The sequence below is a fragment of the Chanos chanos genome, chromosome 3, assembly GCF_902362185.1.
Source record: "Chanos chanos chromosome 3, fChaCha1.1, whole genome shotgun sequence".
In the NCBI taxonomy this organism is placed as follows: Eukaryota; Metazoa; Chordata; class Actinopteri; order Gonorynchiformes; family Chanidae; genus Chanos; species Chanos chanos.
Genome location: NC_044497.1, coordinates 27,012,501 through 27,031,976, shown reverse-complemented (window position 1 = coordinate 27,031,976; position 19,476 = coordinate 27,012,501). Strand labels below are relative to the sequence as shown.

The following is a 19,476-nucleotide window of genomic DNA, read 5'->3' as shown; positions in this document are numbered from 1 at the left end:
CACGATACCTGTTCTGAGACAAAACAATAGGAGTCTAACAGTGAGTCAGATGCAGTGTAAGTTTATGGTATAGTTCAAAATGCATACAACAAACTGAGTCAGGTCCCGGGGAGTGACTGACACCTTCTCACAAAGCACCGGTTTTTATCCACGTTTTCTCAAAAAAAAAGATACACATTACTTTGTCTCTTTGTCTGCGGAACACCTCTGCCAGCCCATCTTCACAGATTCCTCTCATCGCTGGTTTATGTCACTTTATTATTGTTTAGTTCCTTTAGGTTTACCATACGTCGCCACCAATATTTACTGCCCTGCTAAGTGGTGGAGCAAGATATATCACAAACCTGGAGTATTTCACCATCTCCATATATTACGACTGACCACAACACTCTGGCAGAGGCGCCGTTCTTTTCCCATATATTATGACTGACCACAACACTCTGGCAGAGGCGCCGACCTTATCTCGCATGCTGTCCCCTAAAGGGCCACACAGTTCTCTTCTTTCTGAACAAAGACAACTTGATGTTTCTTGCAATACAAAGGATTGTATAGTTATATAGCTGTTAATATAAACGATTACATTGATTCACCCTTATAATAATGAATACATTATTGATACATTGTTTATCATGGTTACTACAGTGGTTATCTTAAAGGAGAGTAATTTTTCTCCAACAACTTGACCAATGAAATTGGCCACATCTGTGACATGACACCAGTAAATTTTGTTCAGGTTGGACCACTAAGTGTAGCATGGTTGACAGATAGAACTAGCAATATTCATTCCTGCTAATAATGCTAATTTTTAAAAATAAATATTGAACGTTAACTTTGTCACAAAACCCATTACTGTATAACTCCTTACATTTCTTCTTTACAGGCACCATGTTTGTAACTTTGGTGATCCTTTGCAGTGGCACAGTAAGCACTGTCGTTATGGGCGTTGTTCTGATCCTAGTATATCGGCTGCTCCTTGAGATCTACAGGTCCTGCTGATTGACATTGACTACCTTACATGGCCTCGCGGAATATGTTTCTGGGAAATGTATGGATAGAAATGTACCTTGTCTTGTTCATGTCATGTTAATGTAAACACTGGGTGTGCATTTTCAACTATTCTGAGATCATTACACATGTATTCAATGTGCATATATGTGCGTATAATGGCAAATGTATACTTGCATGGTGCATAAAGGATCAAACCTCTGTGTCTGCTTCTTCTCCCGTCATTTCTTGTTCTGTTACAGTCTAGTTTGACTCTGCAGCCTCTACCTCAGTTAACAGTGCTGTGAATACGGAGGCATCAAAGCCAAAGGGAGTTATTAGCAGCCTCTAGTGGTATATTTTTGTAAGAACAACATGCTTAAAACTAGAGATGCATTTCCGCCAGAAAATGTGAATGTGACTGTGCTGCAGCATCAGTTTTTGTTTCATACTGTAGCTTTTGCTAGCTATGTGAAGATGTTGACCCATGAAAAGAAGGTTTGAGCTTGCTACTTCCTGTTTGATGAGGCCTATGGCAGTGTTTCTCTAAGTACTAAAAGTAGGCCTTCTTGGGTGTGCCGCGCGGTTACAGGTTTGTGTGTGTAGCATATGTAGACTATTATGTTACATATGATAACTTCATTACATTTGTAATTAACTTTCATGACCTTAGCCTGGTTAATACTTGTGTAACTTTACAAATATCATAGTTCATCAAGTGGGTTGGACATATTTAGCGTTTTGTGGTGTAGGTGGAAGTGTGAGGGATTTGTTAACTTGAAATCGTAGGCTTCATAACACATATTTGCCACTTGAGCAAGGACACTGCAGGGACAATATGGAAGTACCACTACCAGTGCCTTTTGCTTTTTATGTTTTTTGGGGAAAAGCAAAACCTCCATTAGCAACAACATGTAATGTGACGTTTTGAAATGATGTAATGGTGTTGAAGATGTTCTGTAAATGACCAAATGATGTGGGTGGCTAGAACAAGCAGTAAGCTGTTGAATTTCTGAGTGTTGAATGTATTATTATTTTGTAAGAACTACTATGTACATGCTGCTGCAATGAAGGAAAACACAACCCCCTGTAGTGTTAGAAGAACATACTATGTAAGGTTTAGAAGAAATGATAGGATATGGAAATACACCAAGTTTGAAAGTAGTTTATTGTTTTGCTTTGGGGGTTTTTTGTGTGCGTTTCGCTTTAAGAGTACTGAGTTTGTACACAGAATTATTGTTTAATTTGCAACTTATTTTAATTATTTTGCAACTGTCTGCTAATGTTTTAACCAGAATCCAGGCAACACGGTGAACACTACATCCATGGTTCTTGTCTTTGTCACCTATTTGGCAGACCAAAGTACTTTCTACAATACCTCTAATACAGAATGCAACATAAATAATTGGGATAACAAATATGTAAGTTGATGTGAACAGAACACAATTGTTATGGTCTGCTACTGGTTTAACAAGGATCCAGGCACTGTAGTAAAAAAAACAACAACAAAAAAAAAACTGCACCCATGGTCCTTGTCTCTGTCACCAGTTAGTTAGATCAAAGTACTAAACTTCTGAGGAATTATTGTTACACATACAGCTGTTTAAAGGTACAGATGCTCCTCAACTTGTATGTAACCCCATCTTAAGTTGTAAATATCGTTGAAAATGATTTAATACATCTAAGCAACTGAACATCATAGCTTAGCCTAATCTATCATAAACATGCTTAGAGCACTTACATTAGCCTACAGTTGGGCAAAATCATCTAATACAAAGCCTATTTTATAATAAAGTGTTGAATATCTTATGTAATTTATGGAATACTGCACTTAAAGTGAAAAACAGATTGGAATGCGAAAACACAAAAAAAAAAAAAATCCAAAAAACACTGGCAACACAGTATACTGTAGAGTATTGTTTGTTTACCCTTGTGATCGCATGGCCCACTGGGAGCTGCAGCTCGCTGTTGCTGCCCAGGATCACAAAGTTCACAGTTTCTCCTTGTTATTTTTTGATGGCTTCAATGATCTCTGGTCTCCTCATTTTCGCAGCACTGAATGTGCAGAAAAATGTAGGCAATCCTAATTGCCTTAAACAGGCGAAGAGGTCTTTCAATGTTTTTTCCCCAGAAAGTGGGCATTCCTCTTAAGAGTTGCACGAATCTTGTGGCCTCCCCATGTTGAACAAGTTTCTGCACCTCATGCTGGTGTTTTAACAATTGTGTTGTCATCCCGCGTCCATCCTTGGTGTACGTTTTGCCTTTGCACACCTGAATGGACATACTTGACATGGCAGGTGCCTCTCTGAGACAAACTGGTCAAAGAAAATGTAGTTCATGTCCACGTATCACATGCTGTTGACCCATTGGAAGTGAAATTATCTTTGTAAAAGGTATAAACTTTGCAATGATGTGTCTCTCCAGTACATTCAGCCCTTGCAGTTCATCAGGTATGGGGTCAAGTGCAAGGTTATTTGCAACTGCAATAGCTGACAGGCGACCAAACTTCGGGTTTTCACGACAGCTATGGCAAATCCACTCTTTTTTCCTCTCAGGCATTATGCACTCACCCTGTTCTATACACCTGTCTTTGCAAATGTGGACAAAAGTCCCTGTTAAGCACATGGATGCAAGTTCAGGGTCTTTTGAATAGTTTGATGACTCACATAGCCTCACCTGGTTGGGAAACAAACATCTATGGCAGATGGTACAAATATATATTGGTCCTCTCAACCTTAAAGCAGGGTCATCCCCACATCGGGTTGTGTTGGCAGCCATCTTTTGAGATGCATGCAGCCTGTATCTTTTTGTTTCAGTGTCTCTATTCCCCTGTGCATTGTCCAACTCTTTACAGTTTTGTTTTTCATTTAGTGACTGTTGATACCTTTGCAATATGTGTAGTCTCTTCAGTTTGTTAAAAGCTCTTTTCATTTTGCCAGCAGCTCTTTTTCTTCTAATTTTGTTGAGCTTCATGGATACCTTAGGTAGAAAAGAGGTGTGCTGTCGCACACTACCCTTTTCACTCTGAAATGCACTTAGTTCCGTGTTGAATTCTTCAGATGTTACTTTTATCAAACTAACTGGTAAAAGATTATACTGTTTATCTGCATCAATGTGCAATGAACCATGCAAGAGCTGAACCAAGCGATTTGCCAGATGAGTCACAGAGTGGAAAGTAACCATCACAGCTTTCCCGTTTTCCTCATAGCATGCTCCACTGGCATTGCGAGAATGTGGGTCAAAAAATCCGTAGCGGCCATGCCTGTCCTGGAAAATGGTTATGCACAAAGCACCAACAATTAACAAGGCCTGTGAAAATGCAGTTCCAAGACCTTTTAGTCGAAGTGAGAGATTCAAGTAATTTTCCAAGCCTTCAGGTGCATCTTGCAGTAACAGTCCATGCACTGGGTTGGACTTCATGATAATGTAACAGCCTCTGTCAGTCTCAACAGTATCAGGTACATCATCAAAATTCAAATGCCTACTGACAAATCTCTTTCTTAGCTCCAATCTGTGCCTTATTTGACAGTACAATTGGTCTCCTATTCTCAAAACATAGTCTAAATTTTCTTGAACCATTTGATCACTCTCAAGCAGGTGGGCTAGAAACATCAGTGAATTGGCTAGACATTGGCTTCCTCTGCTGTATTCTGAAAACCTCTGATCAGATTGGCTGTATGAAGCTCTCACTGAAATCTCATTTGCCTCCTCAAACGATGTACAGTCACTACTGACAGTTGTCTCGTTACCATCAACCAACATGTCGTCTCTGTATGAAGGTTCTCTATGCAATTTCCACTGCTCCTTTTTTGCACAGGACTTTCTGTTCTTTCGAGGCATTTTGATTGACAGAACTTAAACTGTGAATTCAAGTCGCAGTCTCAAAAAAAGATGACTTAAATATGGATAGAACTTACCAACTTTCTTACCGTGTTAACAGGCAGCTTACAGTCTGGACAGGTACACAGTAAATGAGTTTGCAGTAAGGTTAAGACTCACCAATATGCCTCTCGCAGTACCAGCCTGAAATCTGTAAATGAGAATAAATGAGTTAGAATTCTACACTTAAATGTTAGGCAATGGTTTTGTCACTTGATATTTGCAACAAATTACTAGTTTAGCACGGCAACAACATATGCAGTTTAGCTACAAGTGTACAGTGAAATTTCTAGGGGTGACCACAAATAGTCGACTATTCAACGATTCAATCTAGGGGGCCTTATTCGACTGCCAACCTCACAGTCGAATCATTGCAAAATGTGATTGTGAAACAAGGATAATTTCATTCCGGCTATATGGAGGCACTGAATATAAAGGTGACTCGGACTAGGGCTGTCACTTTAACAAAAAATCCTGTTTGGTATTCGGAGCAGAAACGTAGACGAGTTTGAATATGCGTGTCAAAAATGTGTCAAATTCCAAGGCTAAATATATAGGCCAATCCAGTGGCAACTGGCAAGTAATTCGCTTACACCCTCTCCAGTTTGTGTGGAGAAGAGGGCATCAGGGGATAAGCATACAGAGACAGCAATGTTTCAGGGCAATTTCTTAGTGAAAAGTGCAGTGTAAAATACGACATTTTCAGTGTACATTTTCAAAAACAATTAGCAGAGTAAACTACTTAAAAAAACTAAAGTAATAATAATGATAATCCACCTGGCTGCAAATTGGGCTTCATACTGTCATAACATTAGTAAACTAGATATGATTAACAAGTATAAAAACTAAACTGTGGATCGGATAACTGCTAGTCTACAATGAAGCTAGCCTACATTTATAAATACAATTTGTTCACAAAGCTCCAACAAACTATTCATCAGGAATACTAACATTGTGTTAGCTATTTTCAAAAAAGATTATCTGAAATTTAAAATTGCCTTTGGCCTACTTACAATTCAAAAACCAAAGTGTTTACATATTGAACTCCTAAGATTATTTGGAGTTCTAATCACTCTTTCTGGACAATATTGTCCTCGATTTCACAGAATGCTACCAGGCCTGCGTTTAGGACTATTTCCAGTTCTTGATCAAATTGGGTTATTTGAGCTTTTGTAATTCTTGCCACACTTTCCAAATTCTTTTGTTTGTTTGTTTTTTAATGATCTAATTATTTCTTTATTTTAATCAAATAAATAAATACATTTTAAATAGGCCTACATATTTTAATTATCGAATTTATCCGTTCATTTTCGAAACAGGTGTTGGTAGGCAAATTCGAATTCAGTTTCGATATTCGAATTTAATATGACAGCCCTACTTGGGACTGTGACGTTCTCTGGGACAAAATGATGATGTTGTCGTCTCTGGCTCTCTCTCTTTCTCACATTTGTTTTTCTTCTGACTTGCAAGGGAGCAGGGGACATATGAACATAAAAGTGCTATTTGAACATAAAATAGGAAGTCAAATACAGGCTCAGAACAGCGCAGAATTCCATGATATGCCTAAACAAGCTACTCCGATTTAATTAAAAATAAATAGATGAACAGAAACAAAATAGATAAACATAAATTAACAATAATGACCGAACATGCATTCCTGGTAACTCATTAAAATACCTTAGGAACATTAGCAAGGGTGAGTGGGGGCAATGAACTACAGATGTGTAAGTCATGCTACCAACTCATGGACATGGCGGCAAGCTCGCAGTTGTCTGCACTTACTTATTTGTTATTTATTAGGTTTATCCCATTCTATTTAATCCAAACTGTTGTTGTACATTTTATTCTACTCTGTGTTGACATTGTTCTGCACTTCATCGCATTAAGTGTTCATTTTAAGTTAACGTTAAGGAATCATTTAACGAATAATGTTTATTCATTATTCATTATGTTACGGTTCGTTTTGTTGGTGTGACCGCTGTTTTCCGAACTCTAGAAAACGGTGGCCTGGGGTACGTTTCACTTGAACTCGAGTGAGGTTCGCATTGGTGTGAAAGCTAACCGATCCAAAACTAGGAAGTAAAAGGTATCGATGACGTGTGTAATTCGTTTTATTAATTAACAGGCAATTTTCAAAAACGCTAAGAATCTTAAAAATAGTGACTAGAGGACGGTTACGTGGAAATTCACGCTTGTCGCATCTAAAAACTATCCAGGAAATAACTGCGAGCAGCCACACTGTTCGCTCACCTTGGAGGTATGCGTGTAGGCCTATGCTCTGCAACCAAAGCTGCAAATTAATTTCGCATTGCCGTCTGTCTCCGCAAAAACCTCCTTATCCAACCAGCTCGCATCACTCTCAGACAGCGGGACGCATTTATGGCATAGAAGTGAAAATACCGAACACGGTTATTTTGGTGCTGACACCATATTAAAAAAAGATGAATATGAAAAATATAATTTGGCTTTCCATTTTGCATAGTTGCTTAGCGACATTGGTAAGTAAAAGTTGCACGTTCCTTATGTGTGGATGACCTAAACGGACCAGGGTTCGCAACCAAAAAAATGTAATGTGAAAGCAGACCAGTGGGGGGAGGGTGGGTCGCACTCGGGTACAGACCAGCAAAACGGACCAAGTGTGAAAATAGCCTTAGTTCCTTGTTTCCAAAGATCCGCTAACTAGGCCTTATTGGATACTGGAATGGTGCATCAGAGAATTTCTAAACAGGAGAGAACTCCCACTCACAGAACTTCCTGTTTTACAAGGGGTGCTGTGTAAGTCCAGAATGAATGGGGGCCTATGGAGCTGGGCCCCATAAAATGTAACTTTCATGTGGTAAACAATTTTTTCTTGCAATTTTCATTGTGTTTTCGAAATTAAGGGGTTGAGACAATAGATGTAGTTCCATTTACATTTTTTACGGTTTTCAATTGTGCGCTGGCTGGCACAATTCATTTTGCTCAGTTTTTCCTGCCAGCATGGCAGTGGCTGTGTCCGAAATGGCATACTACATACTACTCGCATACTAATTATGACGTAAAAGTAGTAAGTAGTATGCAGTACGTGAAAAATAAAAATTTTGCAGTACACGACAGTTACCCGGATGATGTACTACACTGGCGAAAATTTCTAGTATACATCCCGAGCTCACTTTGCCGACTACTGCATCCCATGAAGCAACGCGGTGATTTCCAACTGTCAAAAAATTTTAAAAACATGGCGGACAACGACAGAACCAGCTTCAACTTCAACTGCAGCTGCAGTTGCGAATCTAAATGTATCAGTTGCATATTTTGGTGTAATAAATCTTCATATGCTTTCTTATACGGCTACTTTTGATACATATTTGTGGTTGTCGTGTGTTGTTCGATTTTAACAGAACAGATAGCCCAACCGATAGCAAACGTGTAGTACACTACACGAAAGTTGTCATAATTGCGTACCATACTGTATACTAGTGTGTGGAGTAGTGCGCAGTATGCAGTGTATACTAGGCTAATATGTAGTATGTAGTATGTAGTACGGTAGTATGCCATTTCGGACACAGCCAGAGTTTTGATTTCGACCGTTCAATGCCGAATTTCGTGATGTCAACTACCGGATCTCTATAGGAAGTGGACAGGCTCTATGTAGATGGGCTCGAGGTATACCCAATCAATCGACAGAGCGACCCAAAACATGAGTTAAGTCTTCGGGTAGAATCATGTGTTTTGCTGCATGAGCCATGGAATGCGAGCAAAGCCACGAGTTCGAGTAGACTCGTCTACTGCACGAGCCACTGAACTCGAGCTTTCGAGCTGTCCGAGTTCGAACTCAGGTTTCCGAACTCGAGCTTCCTGGCTACGGAGCTGCAGGGGGCTGATGGCCGAGACACTACAGCGGTTTAATTAAATCCAGATGCTTTTGTTTGTAATACAGAGATTAAAAACAACTACTTCACTGGGGTGAATGCAAACACTTGTCAATTTACTAAGATAATTAGTCTTAAGAGGCGGACATTACTGCGACCTATTTTTGGGGTGCATCAGTCCACACTTTCTTGCTGTTTGTTTATTGTTATTAGCCCATTGTTGTGCGAACTGCATAGTGATACCAAAGGTTTCCGACCGACTGCATGCAGCTGAATTAGAAAAAAAGAACGACTTTAAAAAAAAGAAAAGAAAAGAACGACTCAGTTGTGCTCGTGAACCGGTACTAGCGACTCAAAAAGAACGACTCGTTCGCGAACTGCACAGCACGGACTCGTAGCCTTTTCCCAGAAGCAGTTACAGTTACCATCTTGTATACCTAGCGAAAAGACTAATGTAATTATGTCCTTTTAATTAGGTATTTATTTCGGTCGTCATGAAATGTAAGGCAATGGTTTGTCACTCGATATTCCCAACGAATTACTAGTTTAGCACGGCAACAACACAAGCAGTTTAGCTACAAGAGAACTGCGAGAAAGAATAACTAGTTTAACAAGGCAACAACACAAACAGTTTAACCACAACAGTACTGCGAGATTTCTTCTGTTAGTTAACCCAAATTGTCTTGACTCACTTGAAACGCAAAGCTGAAGATTAGATGAAATCTGGTCGAATCTCAATTGTAGGAATACGCGTTACGTTTCCAGCTTGAGTGTAGTCACTAAAGTGGCCTGGATCAAATGTAGTGAAACATGGCATCCGCGCAAAAAAGCACCAAGGGGGAGGGGAATGGGGAGGGGCGCCTTTCCAGACACGTTAAAGTAGAAAATGTGTGTGCTCACAAACCAAAACAGTGACCTACAAATAAGATTTCATAACTGGCTAGTGCTGTCAGTCTAAATATGATCAGCTGTCTAACTTAGCTTACGGAGCTTTGTTAACGTTTCCATGTGACTTTATACGGTGTGACTCATGTACTAGCCATCTTCCATCGCTTCGCGGAGCAAAAGACCATTGAATCCAAGTATCGACTGCCGCTGTGTACTAACCGTCGGCGTACCACTAGAGGCGCGTAAAACTTTCTCCATTCATTCTGCCACTTGAAACAAGGGCCCTTGTTACACTTGGTTTTAAAATGCGTCTTAGGCGATCGGATCACAGTGAACAGCCGAGACACATTGTCGTTAAAACCAGTGTCTATCATGCGTTTCCAAGGTGTGCAACTTACAACTTGTGCTCGGATTCCGTTAAGGCCAATTTATACCTCTGTGTCGAATCTCTGCGTAGCCGCGTACCCTACGACGGCAGCTCCCCAGAAATGTCGCGGCGACGCGCGTCGAAGCAGACCGCAACAACTGTGATTGGTCCGCATGGTAGCATCACCCTCCTTTTGCCTCAATCGGTTCAGTGGTCGTACACTCTATCTCCTCCGACGTCTTCTCTCTTTTCTGCGTTGCAGAAATTTTAGTAAAAGTAACCGTTGTTCAACATTTATTAGCTCCAAGTCTAACATGATCCGCTCAGTTTCAGTCGCCATTGCAAATTTTTGGCAAAATAACGAACTGTGCGCTCATTATTTTGAGAGCTCCGTTTGTCTGCCCCCCAAAGTTTAGTAACTATTCCTTCTTTTAAACGAAAAACTAGTTTTACAGATATTGCTGTGCAAAGACTGAATTGCGACTTTTTATTTAACTTTATTCATTGTTTGTAATGCACGAAGAAAATCAACACAGTGGCATAGAAACCCCACCGCAAACTAGTGTTTTGGCGATGTAAGCAGAGCGACGAAGACACACCAACGCCGAAGTATAAATGCTCACAACGGCGGAGGCCACTCACACAGAGCCTACGCTGAAGTATAAATCAGCCTTTACTGCTACGTCACTTTCGCTAGAAGGTTAATACGTTACGTTAGCATTTACACTACAAAAGATATGTGGTCAAATGCGTCCTAGACCACCTGATAAGGTGGTTTGAGTGATCGGATCTCAATGCGTCTTGGTGGTCGTTAACACCTGTATTTAGCGCTGTCCACCTGTGTTCCGATAACCGAAGGCGCATTTTAAAACCAAATGTAAACAGGGCCTAAAAATCAAGTCACATCGTATGTCATAATAATGAGAAAGCTTCTTATAATTATTAGTATCTCATTATTATGAGATAGTAAGTCATTATTAGAAGTTGAGTTGTACTTAAGAGATAGTAAGTCATAATTATGAGATGCGTTCTATGAGATAGTAAGTAATACTATCTCATAATACCATATGGCTTCATTCTCCTAGCAAAAAAAGCCGCAGGCCTCTTCTATTACAAGGTTTACTACTTGATCTGAGTTAACAAAGTCTGAGTTTTCTCAAAACCTGCTTTCTGGAATACCCCCCTGGTATATTAAATTATGATCTCATACCTACTCTTCTTCATTTGATTGCTCTATGAAGTAATACATAGAATAAAATTTAAGTTACTCCATAGAGGAAGCAAAAGAATCAGATAAGTATCAGATATCAGTATCTTAATAAATGAACGCTGGTGGTCTCCTTTTCATAGCTCCCCTGCTTGACTTCATAACTGTTTCTCAGACTGCAACCTGTCAATCTACAGAAGTGCCTCTACGTTCAGTATCGCTCTTTGGATAACAAGAAAGCATACTTGAGGACATTCATAACATTGCACCACATTTCCATTCAGCTCTATTCCTTCACAATAAAAGAGACTCCTACACTGAGGAATATCACAAGATTCAAGTTACTGAAATTGTACCATTGCACGTTAGGTAATATTTCTTGAGACAAGCATATTTAGGAAACATATTTGTCAAACAATCATATTTTGGAAACTTTTTTCGTCAAGAAAGAAAACTTTAAGGTGCAAGACACCGGAAACTTACACCGGAAGCTGAATAGATCAACTTCAGAGGGCACCAAGAGGTCGCGGTGGAAGTTGGGACGGTGGCGGACTGTATTAATGTCTGCCTACTCTTAGGAAAGGTGCGTGTCCCCTGTGTCCGCTTCGGTCGCCCGGTTAGGAATGCGCTGTAAAGCATTGACGGTTAAAAAATTGTTAGGAAGATTCGGTAGAAGCTAAACTATTACTCTCTGTTTCGCTTTGATGTCATTCAAATCAGTGGCATCTTCTCGTTCGAGTTTGCTCCATTATTTGTCGATGCACGATAGCTAGCTAGCTAGCTATACCGCTAGCCAAGTCGGTGGCTAGCCAGCTTACATTAGTAGCTAGTCAGCTACCAGCTACCGTATCTGTTAGGTTCAGATAGATAGTCTTATAGATAGCTAAGAACAGAACGTCGGTCTATTGGTGCCATCATTCGTTAAATATCGAAGAAGGGGTGACACGTGGGGGCCGGGAGAGAACGACGGAGGAGAAGTGAGCCAGGAGCGGCCGATGAGTTCAGATCAGGGTGGAGAGCCGCAGCTGCAGGAGGAGGTTGAGCCGGGATCGAAAACCCGTGGGGAGGACGAGACCGCACTGGGGACCGGGGCAAACTCAGGCGGCATGGTAAGTCGGGCCCAGTCGTTTAGTACCATATCAGTAACCCCCTCCCTTCCCAACATCCATCATGATAGTCAGTCACTGGCCATTGCCCTTCTTAAAAATAGGGTCGTGGAAGGGAACTGTAGCGTGTTAGCTATATAAGGCCAGAGCTGATATTCAAGTCAGCTACCTAGCATTGACATGCTGAATGACATGTTGGCCCTAAACTGTTAAGCTAACTGTTTTAGCTGGCTAGTTAAGTTTGTGGTAGCGAGCACCTAACGTTTGCTTGTTGACTACCTTGTTGACTTCGTCCGATCTGTTTTACGGAGACGCAAATGAATTGCATATTTTGCCGGATGGCCAACGTTGTAGTCATTAACGTTTTTATTTTTCCGCGGGCTATCGTTACCATGTAACCTGGCGAGCTTCCTTAGATGTCAGCAAACCTGTTGTCACAGCCAGCTGGACAACTGGTTATGTTAACTCACTAAATCGTTAGCTACCGAGCTATTTAATCTGAGGCTGTTAATTATGAAAACGGTGAATAATCAGGTGGTAGGATTGGGCATGTATGGTCGATCGGGCACTCCATGTGAAAATCAGTAAGAGCAGTCAAATTTTTTTTCTTATGAAAGCCGCATGCACCGGCGTGTAGCTCATCCAACAATTTGTCATGCTACAGCTAATGCAGATATGAGCGGCCTACATGCTGCCATTTGGAAAAGCTTATCGAATCAGTCATATGATACCAGCTCTGTTCTCAAGAACTCAACAACCCCCCGGCCCATATAGCTATCCATACATTACCGACACAAGCATCCTTAACATCAAAATTTAATTGCGTGAACATGTAGTGCCTTGTTTAAGGGACAGCAATGTTCATTTTACGTAGCTTGTTGGGAACAACCCTGCTCCTTGCAGAGCAGACTAAAGTGAACTAGATGGATGCATTGATAGGACATGCACTGTATCTCACAAAGACCACATTCAAACTGTGAAAGTAACTATTGTTTGGTTGTCAGTGTACGTCATTAATTCACAGATGCACGTTTTTAGATTTAGATGGTTGAAGGTGTCGACGAATTGCAGGTGATTTGCGTACGTCCACTTAGCTAAGGGTGTAACAGCTGTTTGAGAGTGTGGTTTTGAAGAATCATTTTTTAGCAGGTGGTCGTTTCAAAGTGGCGCCCCCATCGGTAAATTGCATATTTTTAAAACAAATAACCGGTGACAGTTTACATGAGTGATCCGGCAGTTTACGCTTTTGTGTAACACTGGAGTGGTAGATGAAGAAAGATAGTCATGCTCGAAATGCAGGCGTTAAAAATGCGCTAAAACGATGTAAATACCGAAATTCTGATCGCAGCTTTGTTAAGTGCTGTGTCATCCCCTGTGCATGTGAGCTACGTGTCGATCAGAGGATTAGTGATTTAGAGGAAAGGGATTCTCTAAATGTAGATGTATTTTTTCAGACTGTGGATATAATGGACTGCATGGATTTACATACAGTCCATTTTAGAGAGAGTACATTGCAAGTCAATTAGGATTTTAATACCTTGATAACGATCCTTGTGTCTAAGTTGCATGTCAGGTGCAAACTGACACACGTGACTTACAAATATGCGTTGACTTCGCACTAACAATGCTTTTACGAATGTGCATATACTTATAAATTATATATACTGCTGATGTGACATAACGAAAAACAGAATAATATCTTATTTTCTCTGCAGAAGAATAGCACACGCGCTGTACAGCTTTGAGCGACCCGAAACATTTCACTGTGTAAACAGAAAAACAAGACACTTCACTGAAAACAGTAATTATACAACAAATGTGCGATGTTTCGTCACTGCATTAATGGGGAACAAAAATACACTTTTACCTTTGCCTGAATTTCGTCCTGGTGGCAAATCATGTGAATAGGAGAAGTATAAAAAGGGACTTTGTTACTTAAATTTCCTTTTTTTTGGAGACTCAATTCAGGTTCTAAACAAAGCTGTCTTAACACCTTTGATAGCAACTTTTCGCCAACTGCATATTTGCGTTTCAAATCAGACTCGCGTTTGGAATGAATGACGATGCTCTGAACCAGTAGTGAAGTAAGTTTGTACTTGGCGGTTAATGTGCGGAAGAGAGTACTCTAATGTGTCTTTTGTGTTGAGTTTGGAGGCGGAGTTCAGTCGACTTGGGGTAAATGGCTGAAGGTCGCACGTTGGATGTTCGTTGAAAAGGAAGCTCGTTCTTTGTAGATTTGGAAACCGAGTTAATAGATTACGTACGGTAATTGACGACTTGTGGGTCGTAACTTCTCAAGTAAGCCAGTATACAAGTCGACAACAAAATGCGTTTTGTCATTGAGGTAAGATTTTTGTCGATTGAATAACTGTTGCTCCCGGCTAGCTTGCTTTAAGATAACGGAGAGGCGTGGGGGAACCATGTGAGCGTTAGGAATCACAATTAGGCCGCACTAGAACTCTGTGCATCTACTGTCAGCCTCTCCCAGTATGCATCTTACAGCTCTTGATGATTTTTGAATCCTGCAGCAGTTTTAATCGCCGTATCGGAAGTTTTAAATCATTGAAAGTTTAGCGAGTCATATAGAACATCGTATAACCTACGGAAGACATATGGAGTAAGGTATATCTTTGTTTGCATAGACTAGGTTTTCCGTTACTTTCAAGCCCACAGGGCGCAGAAATATCACTCGTCGATTGTCGCTTCAGAGTTTTGCATTCTGGATATTCCTCGTTGGGATTTAAATTGTGTTTACTTTAAAGTGTGTTTTATAAATCATGGATAATAAACCGACTTTACATTGCTAATGTTTTAGCCAAGGGTTGTAAACGGTTTTGTTTGAACTAGTGTAGAATTCTTCAGGCTAGATACCTTTGTCGTTACCCTCTCTTGCGTCAAGCGAAACTGTAGTCACATTGTGTAAACAAACATGCAGCTACCAACCGCTGGGAGATTCTTTACGCTGTCTTCTCTATGTTTCATGTAAACGTTTTTACGCCATATATAATGGAAACATGATTAACGTGTAATAACAAGCGTCATAGGTGTACGCTAACTTGTGCACACTATTATGACCAAAAAAGTGTTCAAATATGCACAGTGCTTTAATTGCAAAGTTTCAAACATTACCCGTTATCAGTGTGTCATTCTTCTGTGCCCATGTCAGGTAACCTCCAAGGGAGCCGGTCTGAACCCTAATGCCAAGGTGTGGCAGGAGATCCCGGCAATGCCCAGTGAGACGCCTGTGGACTGCACAGAGGTCTCCCCCTGGTCCCAGACCAGTATCACTGAGGGTAAGACACCACACCTCTCGTCTGTCTTAAGGATAGGAAACAGTCCTAAGTCTTGCACTTATTTGAGTAATGCATTAAAACGGACTGTCTAATGAATCTGTTTACTGTCATTTCTGTGTTGTTCAGAGTCATCCTCTGGATGTAAACCATACACACCTGGATTCACACCCCCCGTTGACAACTCCTCCTCAGCCACGGCAGAAGGTGCTGTCAATGGTATGGACCCCCCAGACCTGGGCTTTTCTCTTTCTGAGCCCAGTATTGGGACTACTGGTTAGTAACAGTTACAGTTACTTTTGACGCATCCCTTTATACACCAGTATTACTGTTTTTTTGGGGGGGGGGGGGGGGGTTGTCATTCCTCATTATGCTATTATGCTATGTAAAATTGATGTATTTGCATATTAAAATATACTTTTTCCTAGCTTTGTTTAATATGCTGTTTTATTATTTTATTGCCTGCAGGGGAGTGCAAGGCATCAGAGGAACAGCCCTTATCAGCAGAGAACTTGAGAGAATCCCTCAAAAAAGAACTTGAATTTTGCTTCTCCAGGTGAGTGACGGTCCAACCTCCATACTTTTCTTACAATAAGTTGCAGTTGAGTCAGTAGCTTTTCTGCTCACCCATATCGCTCTGTTTCTTTCACAGGGAGAATTTGTCCAAGGATTTGTACTTGATGTCCCAGATGGACAGTGATCAGTTTGTGCCCATCTGGACCATAGCCAATATGGAAGGAATCAAAGTCCTCACCACTGACATGGACCTCATTTTGGATGTGCTGAGATGTATGTGTGGAGATTTTTTTTCTGTTCTTTATTTGTTTTGGGGTTTTTATTTGGCATTAGAGCTGTTCACTGTGGTGTCTTTGGATTTATCATGTGTACAGATCATATTCATAAAGCGCTCAGTCATAGCTGTTGTTTGTTCTTATGATGTTACACTGCCCCCCCCCCCCCTCCTGTTTAGCATCTCCTATGGTTCAAGTGGATGAGAAAGGAGAGAAAGTCAGGCCCAATCACAAACGTTGCATCATCATCTTGAGGGAGGTTCCTGAAACCACACCTGTTGAGGTAATGAGAATTTAGCAGTGACATGAAAGAACATGTCTCTTTTGTTCCTCTGTTTAAGTTGTTTAAGACTGTTTTTTGGTACCTCTATCCTCAGGAAGTGGAAGCCCTCTTTAAGAATGACAACTGTCCAAAAGTGATCAGCGTTGAGTTTGCACACAACAATAATTGGTACATTACATTCCAATCAGATACAGATGCCCAACAGGTGAGTTTAAAAATTCAACATTGCTACATCCAGACCTAAATTCAGCAATAATGTTACTCTATTCCATATTAGATCAATTGAAAGCCTTATCCTTTTTATATTGAACTCTGCTTATGTTTGTTTAACTGTTCATTTTCTTTATTTTTTTCTAGGCACACAGATATTTAAGGGAAGAAGTTAAAACATTTCAGGGAAAACCAATCATGGTGAGTGACTGTCTCTTTCTTAGAGCTCAGAACATATTACACACAGAAGTATCCCAGATGTAAAAAAAATAAATGTGTCTTCCTTAAATCATCTCTCTCTCTTTGCTCCAGGCCAGAATAAAAGCCATCAATACGTTCTTTGCAAAGAATGGCTACCGTAGCCTGGACTGCAGCATGTACTCCCATCAGTCCCAAACGCAGTCCCAGTATAGTTCCCCCCTCTTCATGCAGCCTGTCTACAGCCCTCAGCAGCAGTACCCTCTCTATGGCATCGTTCATCCCACATGGACTCCATCTCCTCCTCCGTACTTTGAAACTCCCCTGGTAAAGCACCTTTTTTTTTTTTTTCTTAACCCCTTTTACTTTTATGATCACACATCTTTCAAACAGTATTATCTTTTACAGAGGTCACAAGTTTGGCTTTCAGGAATGAGACATGTATTTAAAAATGTATCATAGATATAGGAAAAAGAACAAAAATAAAGGAAACAAACTGCAAGTTGTAGAATTGAGGAGAGAATTGTGTTAAGAGGACTGTGTTTGGTTGGTGATGCTCTTTTGCACTCCTTGCTACCACAGGCACCTTTTCCAAATAGCGGTTTTGTCAATGGATTTAGCTCACCTGGACACTACAAAACGAACTCAAACTCCCTGAACATCGGTCGCCCCTTCAGCCGAAACCGGTAGGTCCCGTTGGGTTTTCTTACCCCTCCACTTCTCGTTCTCTCTGGTCTTTCGTCTTAAGCAAGAAATTACTGCAGAGTCCTCCTTTGGTTTGGTCTGAAGGTCTAGAGATGTGTGTAGTTGGTTTGTTTTATAGTTGTGAAGAGAGCGTTTTCCTAAGATGATGGACAGGCTGTTAAAACGATGTCAATGTGTAAAATGTGTCGGGTAAGCAGCGTGAATGCTAAATCTGTCATTGTACTTGCTCTTCAACTCTTCAATTCTTCTTCCTGGTTTTCAGCGTTCCGCTTTATTCAAGAAAGAATGTAATAAATGCCTTCAGGTACAGCCATTTAAGCCCCAGGCTCTCTTTACATCAGTCTAATCATTACCCTCCATCCCATACCCCGCCTCACAAATGACTAAACCATCCAATCAAAATGTCTTGTATTTCACCTATGACAACTCGTCTCTCTTTTTTTTTTTTAATTTACTAATATAAAATCAGACCCATAAACACCACCCTAGTCTATGTGATATAGATGTGTATGTATGGTTTATGGTTTCTCACATGACCAAATGATCATTGGGTGATTGAATTTACTTTTAATTTGCTTATCAAGGTTTTTTTTCTTTTTGTTTTGTTTGTTTTTTCGTTCAGATAACAAGCTCACACTCTAAACTCATTGGCAGATACATTTTAACAACATTGGCGCAATCCAACGTTTGTTCTAGATAAAACCATTTTTTCCTCTACTGATAGCAAAACTCCAGTTTTGGCTGATTTCATTTGTCATTTGGTCGTCGTTCATTTCTGTGGGCATTACCATATTGACAAAGAACACTGATCCATCTCATAACTAACAAGACATGCTGTGTTCAGTCTGTGTCTTATGATGTATTTATCATGCTGAAACTTGGTTCTCTTAGTAATCTGCTAACAAAGAGATGTTGTATCTCTTTGACCAACAGTGGTTTTTGTAAGTTTAATGCATTACCTCTCTTGTGGTTACATTAGAGGACATTTGACCTCTCTCATTTGGATTCAGTGAAGAAAAAATGCGAGTAATATATAGGAGTGTGACTCTGTCTTTCCCCCAATCAAAAGTGCCAGAACAATCTGAATCCCACACACCAAGATGACAATTTATTTAAATAAAGGTACAAATCAATGGGACCAAAATGCATTAATCTGCAAACATCAGTGCTCTCTCTACTTTTGTTTCCTCCCATGTTTTAACTTGCTCAGCCATTGCATGCTGCTTACAAGCTATAAAGTTATCATCCACTGTTTTCAACTCATTTAAAAACCAATAATGTTATATTCGTAAGCGGTCAAATATTTTTATGATGGAAAAATTTTGATATAAAAAAAAAAAAGCAGCCCCCCCCCTTTTCATAGTGTAAAACAACATGTGATGAAAACACTGTGCTTCAACTCACTCTCTGTGAACAGGAACCATGTGAAGCCTCAGACGAGACCCACCGATGGGGTGGCCTCCACCGTGAGCCTGGTCGACGGCCTGCCTGGCGTGCGGAGTCCCCAGCCTCCCTCCAGCAGTAGCTCTCTGCCGGGCTCCTCTGAGCTCAGCTCCTCCTTCCCCCACCTGTCCTCCTCTGAACCTGCAGACGACTCCAGCGTGGCTGGCCGTGGAAGGTAGGCCGCGTACCATCTCTACAGCAGGTTGCCATACAGCGGGCACTGAAGCATTCTGTATAGTTTTGGCCTCTGTGAAATCTTTACGAGGCTGTTTGT

The 19,476-nt window shown here is 40.6% G+C and overlaps 1 protein-coding gene across 2 annotated transcripts in view; it reads left to right on the top strand.

Moving 5' to 3' along the window:
- The first annotated feature begins 11,758 nt into the window (after window positions 1-11,758).
- The window catches only part of larp4aa (La ribonucleoprotein 4Aa), a 9,651-nt gene continuing 1,933 nt past the window's right edge, over window positions 11,759-19,476 (top strand). Inside the window, exons 1-12 of one of the 2 annotated variants that reach the window (XM_030767481.1) lie at window positions 11,759-12,285; window positions 15,449-15,575; window positions 15,702-15,848; window positions 16,041-16,128; window positions 16,225-16,361; window positions 16,543-16,646; window positions 16,741-16,851; window positions 17,004-17,057; window positions 17,169-17,381; window positions 17,637-17,740; window positions 18,022-18,063; window positions 19,177-19,377. In XM_030767481.1, coding sequence (XP_030623341.1) covers window positions 12,172-12,285; window positions 15,449-15,575; window positions 15,702-15,848; window positions 16,041-16,128; window positions 16,225-16,361; window positions 16,543-16,646; window positions 16,741-16,851; window positions 17,004-17,057; window positions 17,169-17,381; window positions 17,637-17,740; window positions 18,022-18,063; window positions 19,177-19,377 — 1,442 coding nt within the window. In that variant the 5' untranslated portion in view covers window positions 11,759-12,171. The remainder of the gene's footprint in view (window positions 12,286-15,448; window positions 15,576-15,701; window positions 15,849-16,040; window positions 16,129-16,224; window positions 16,362-16,542; window positions 16,647-16,740; window positions 16,852-17,003; window positions 17,058-17,168; window positions 17,382-17,636; window positions 17,741-18,021; window positions 18,064-19,176; window positions 19,378-19,476) is intronic. The other variant, XM_030767482.1, reaches the window with a different exon arrangement.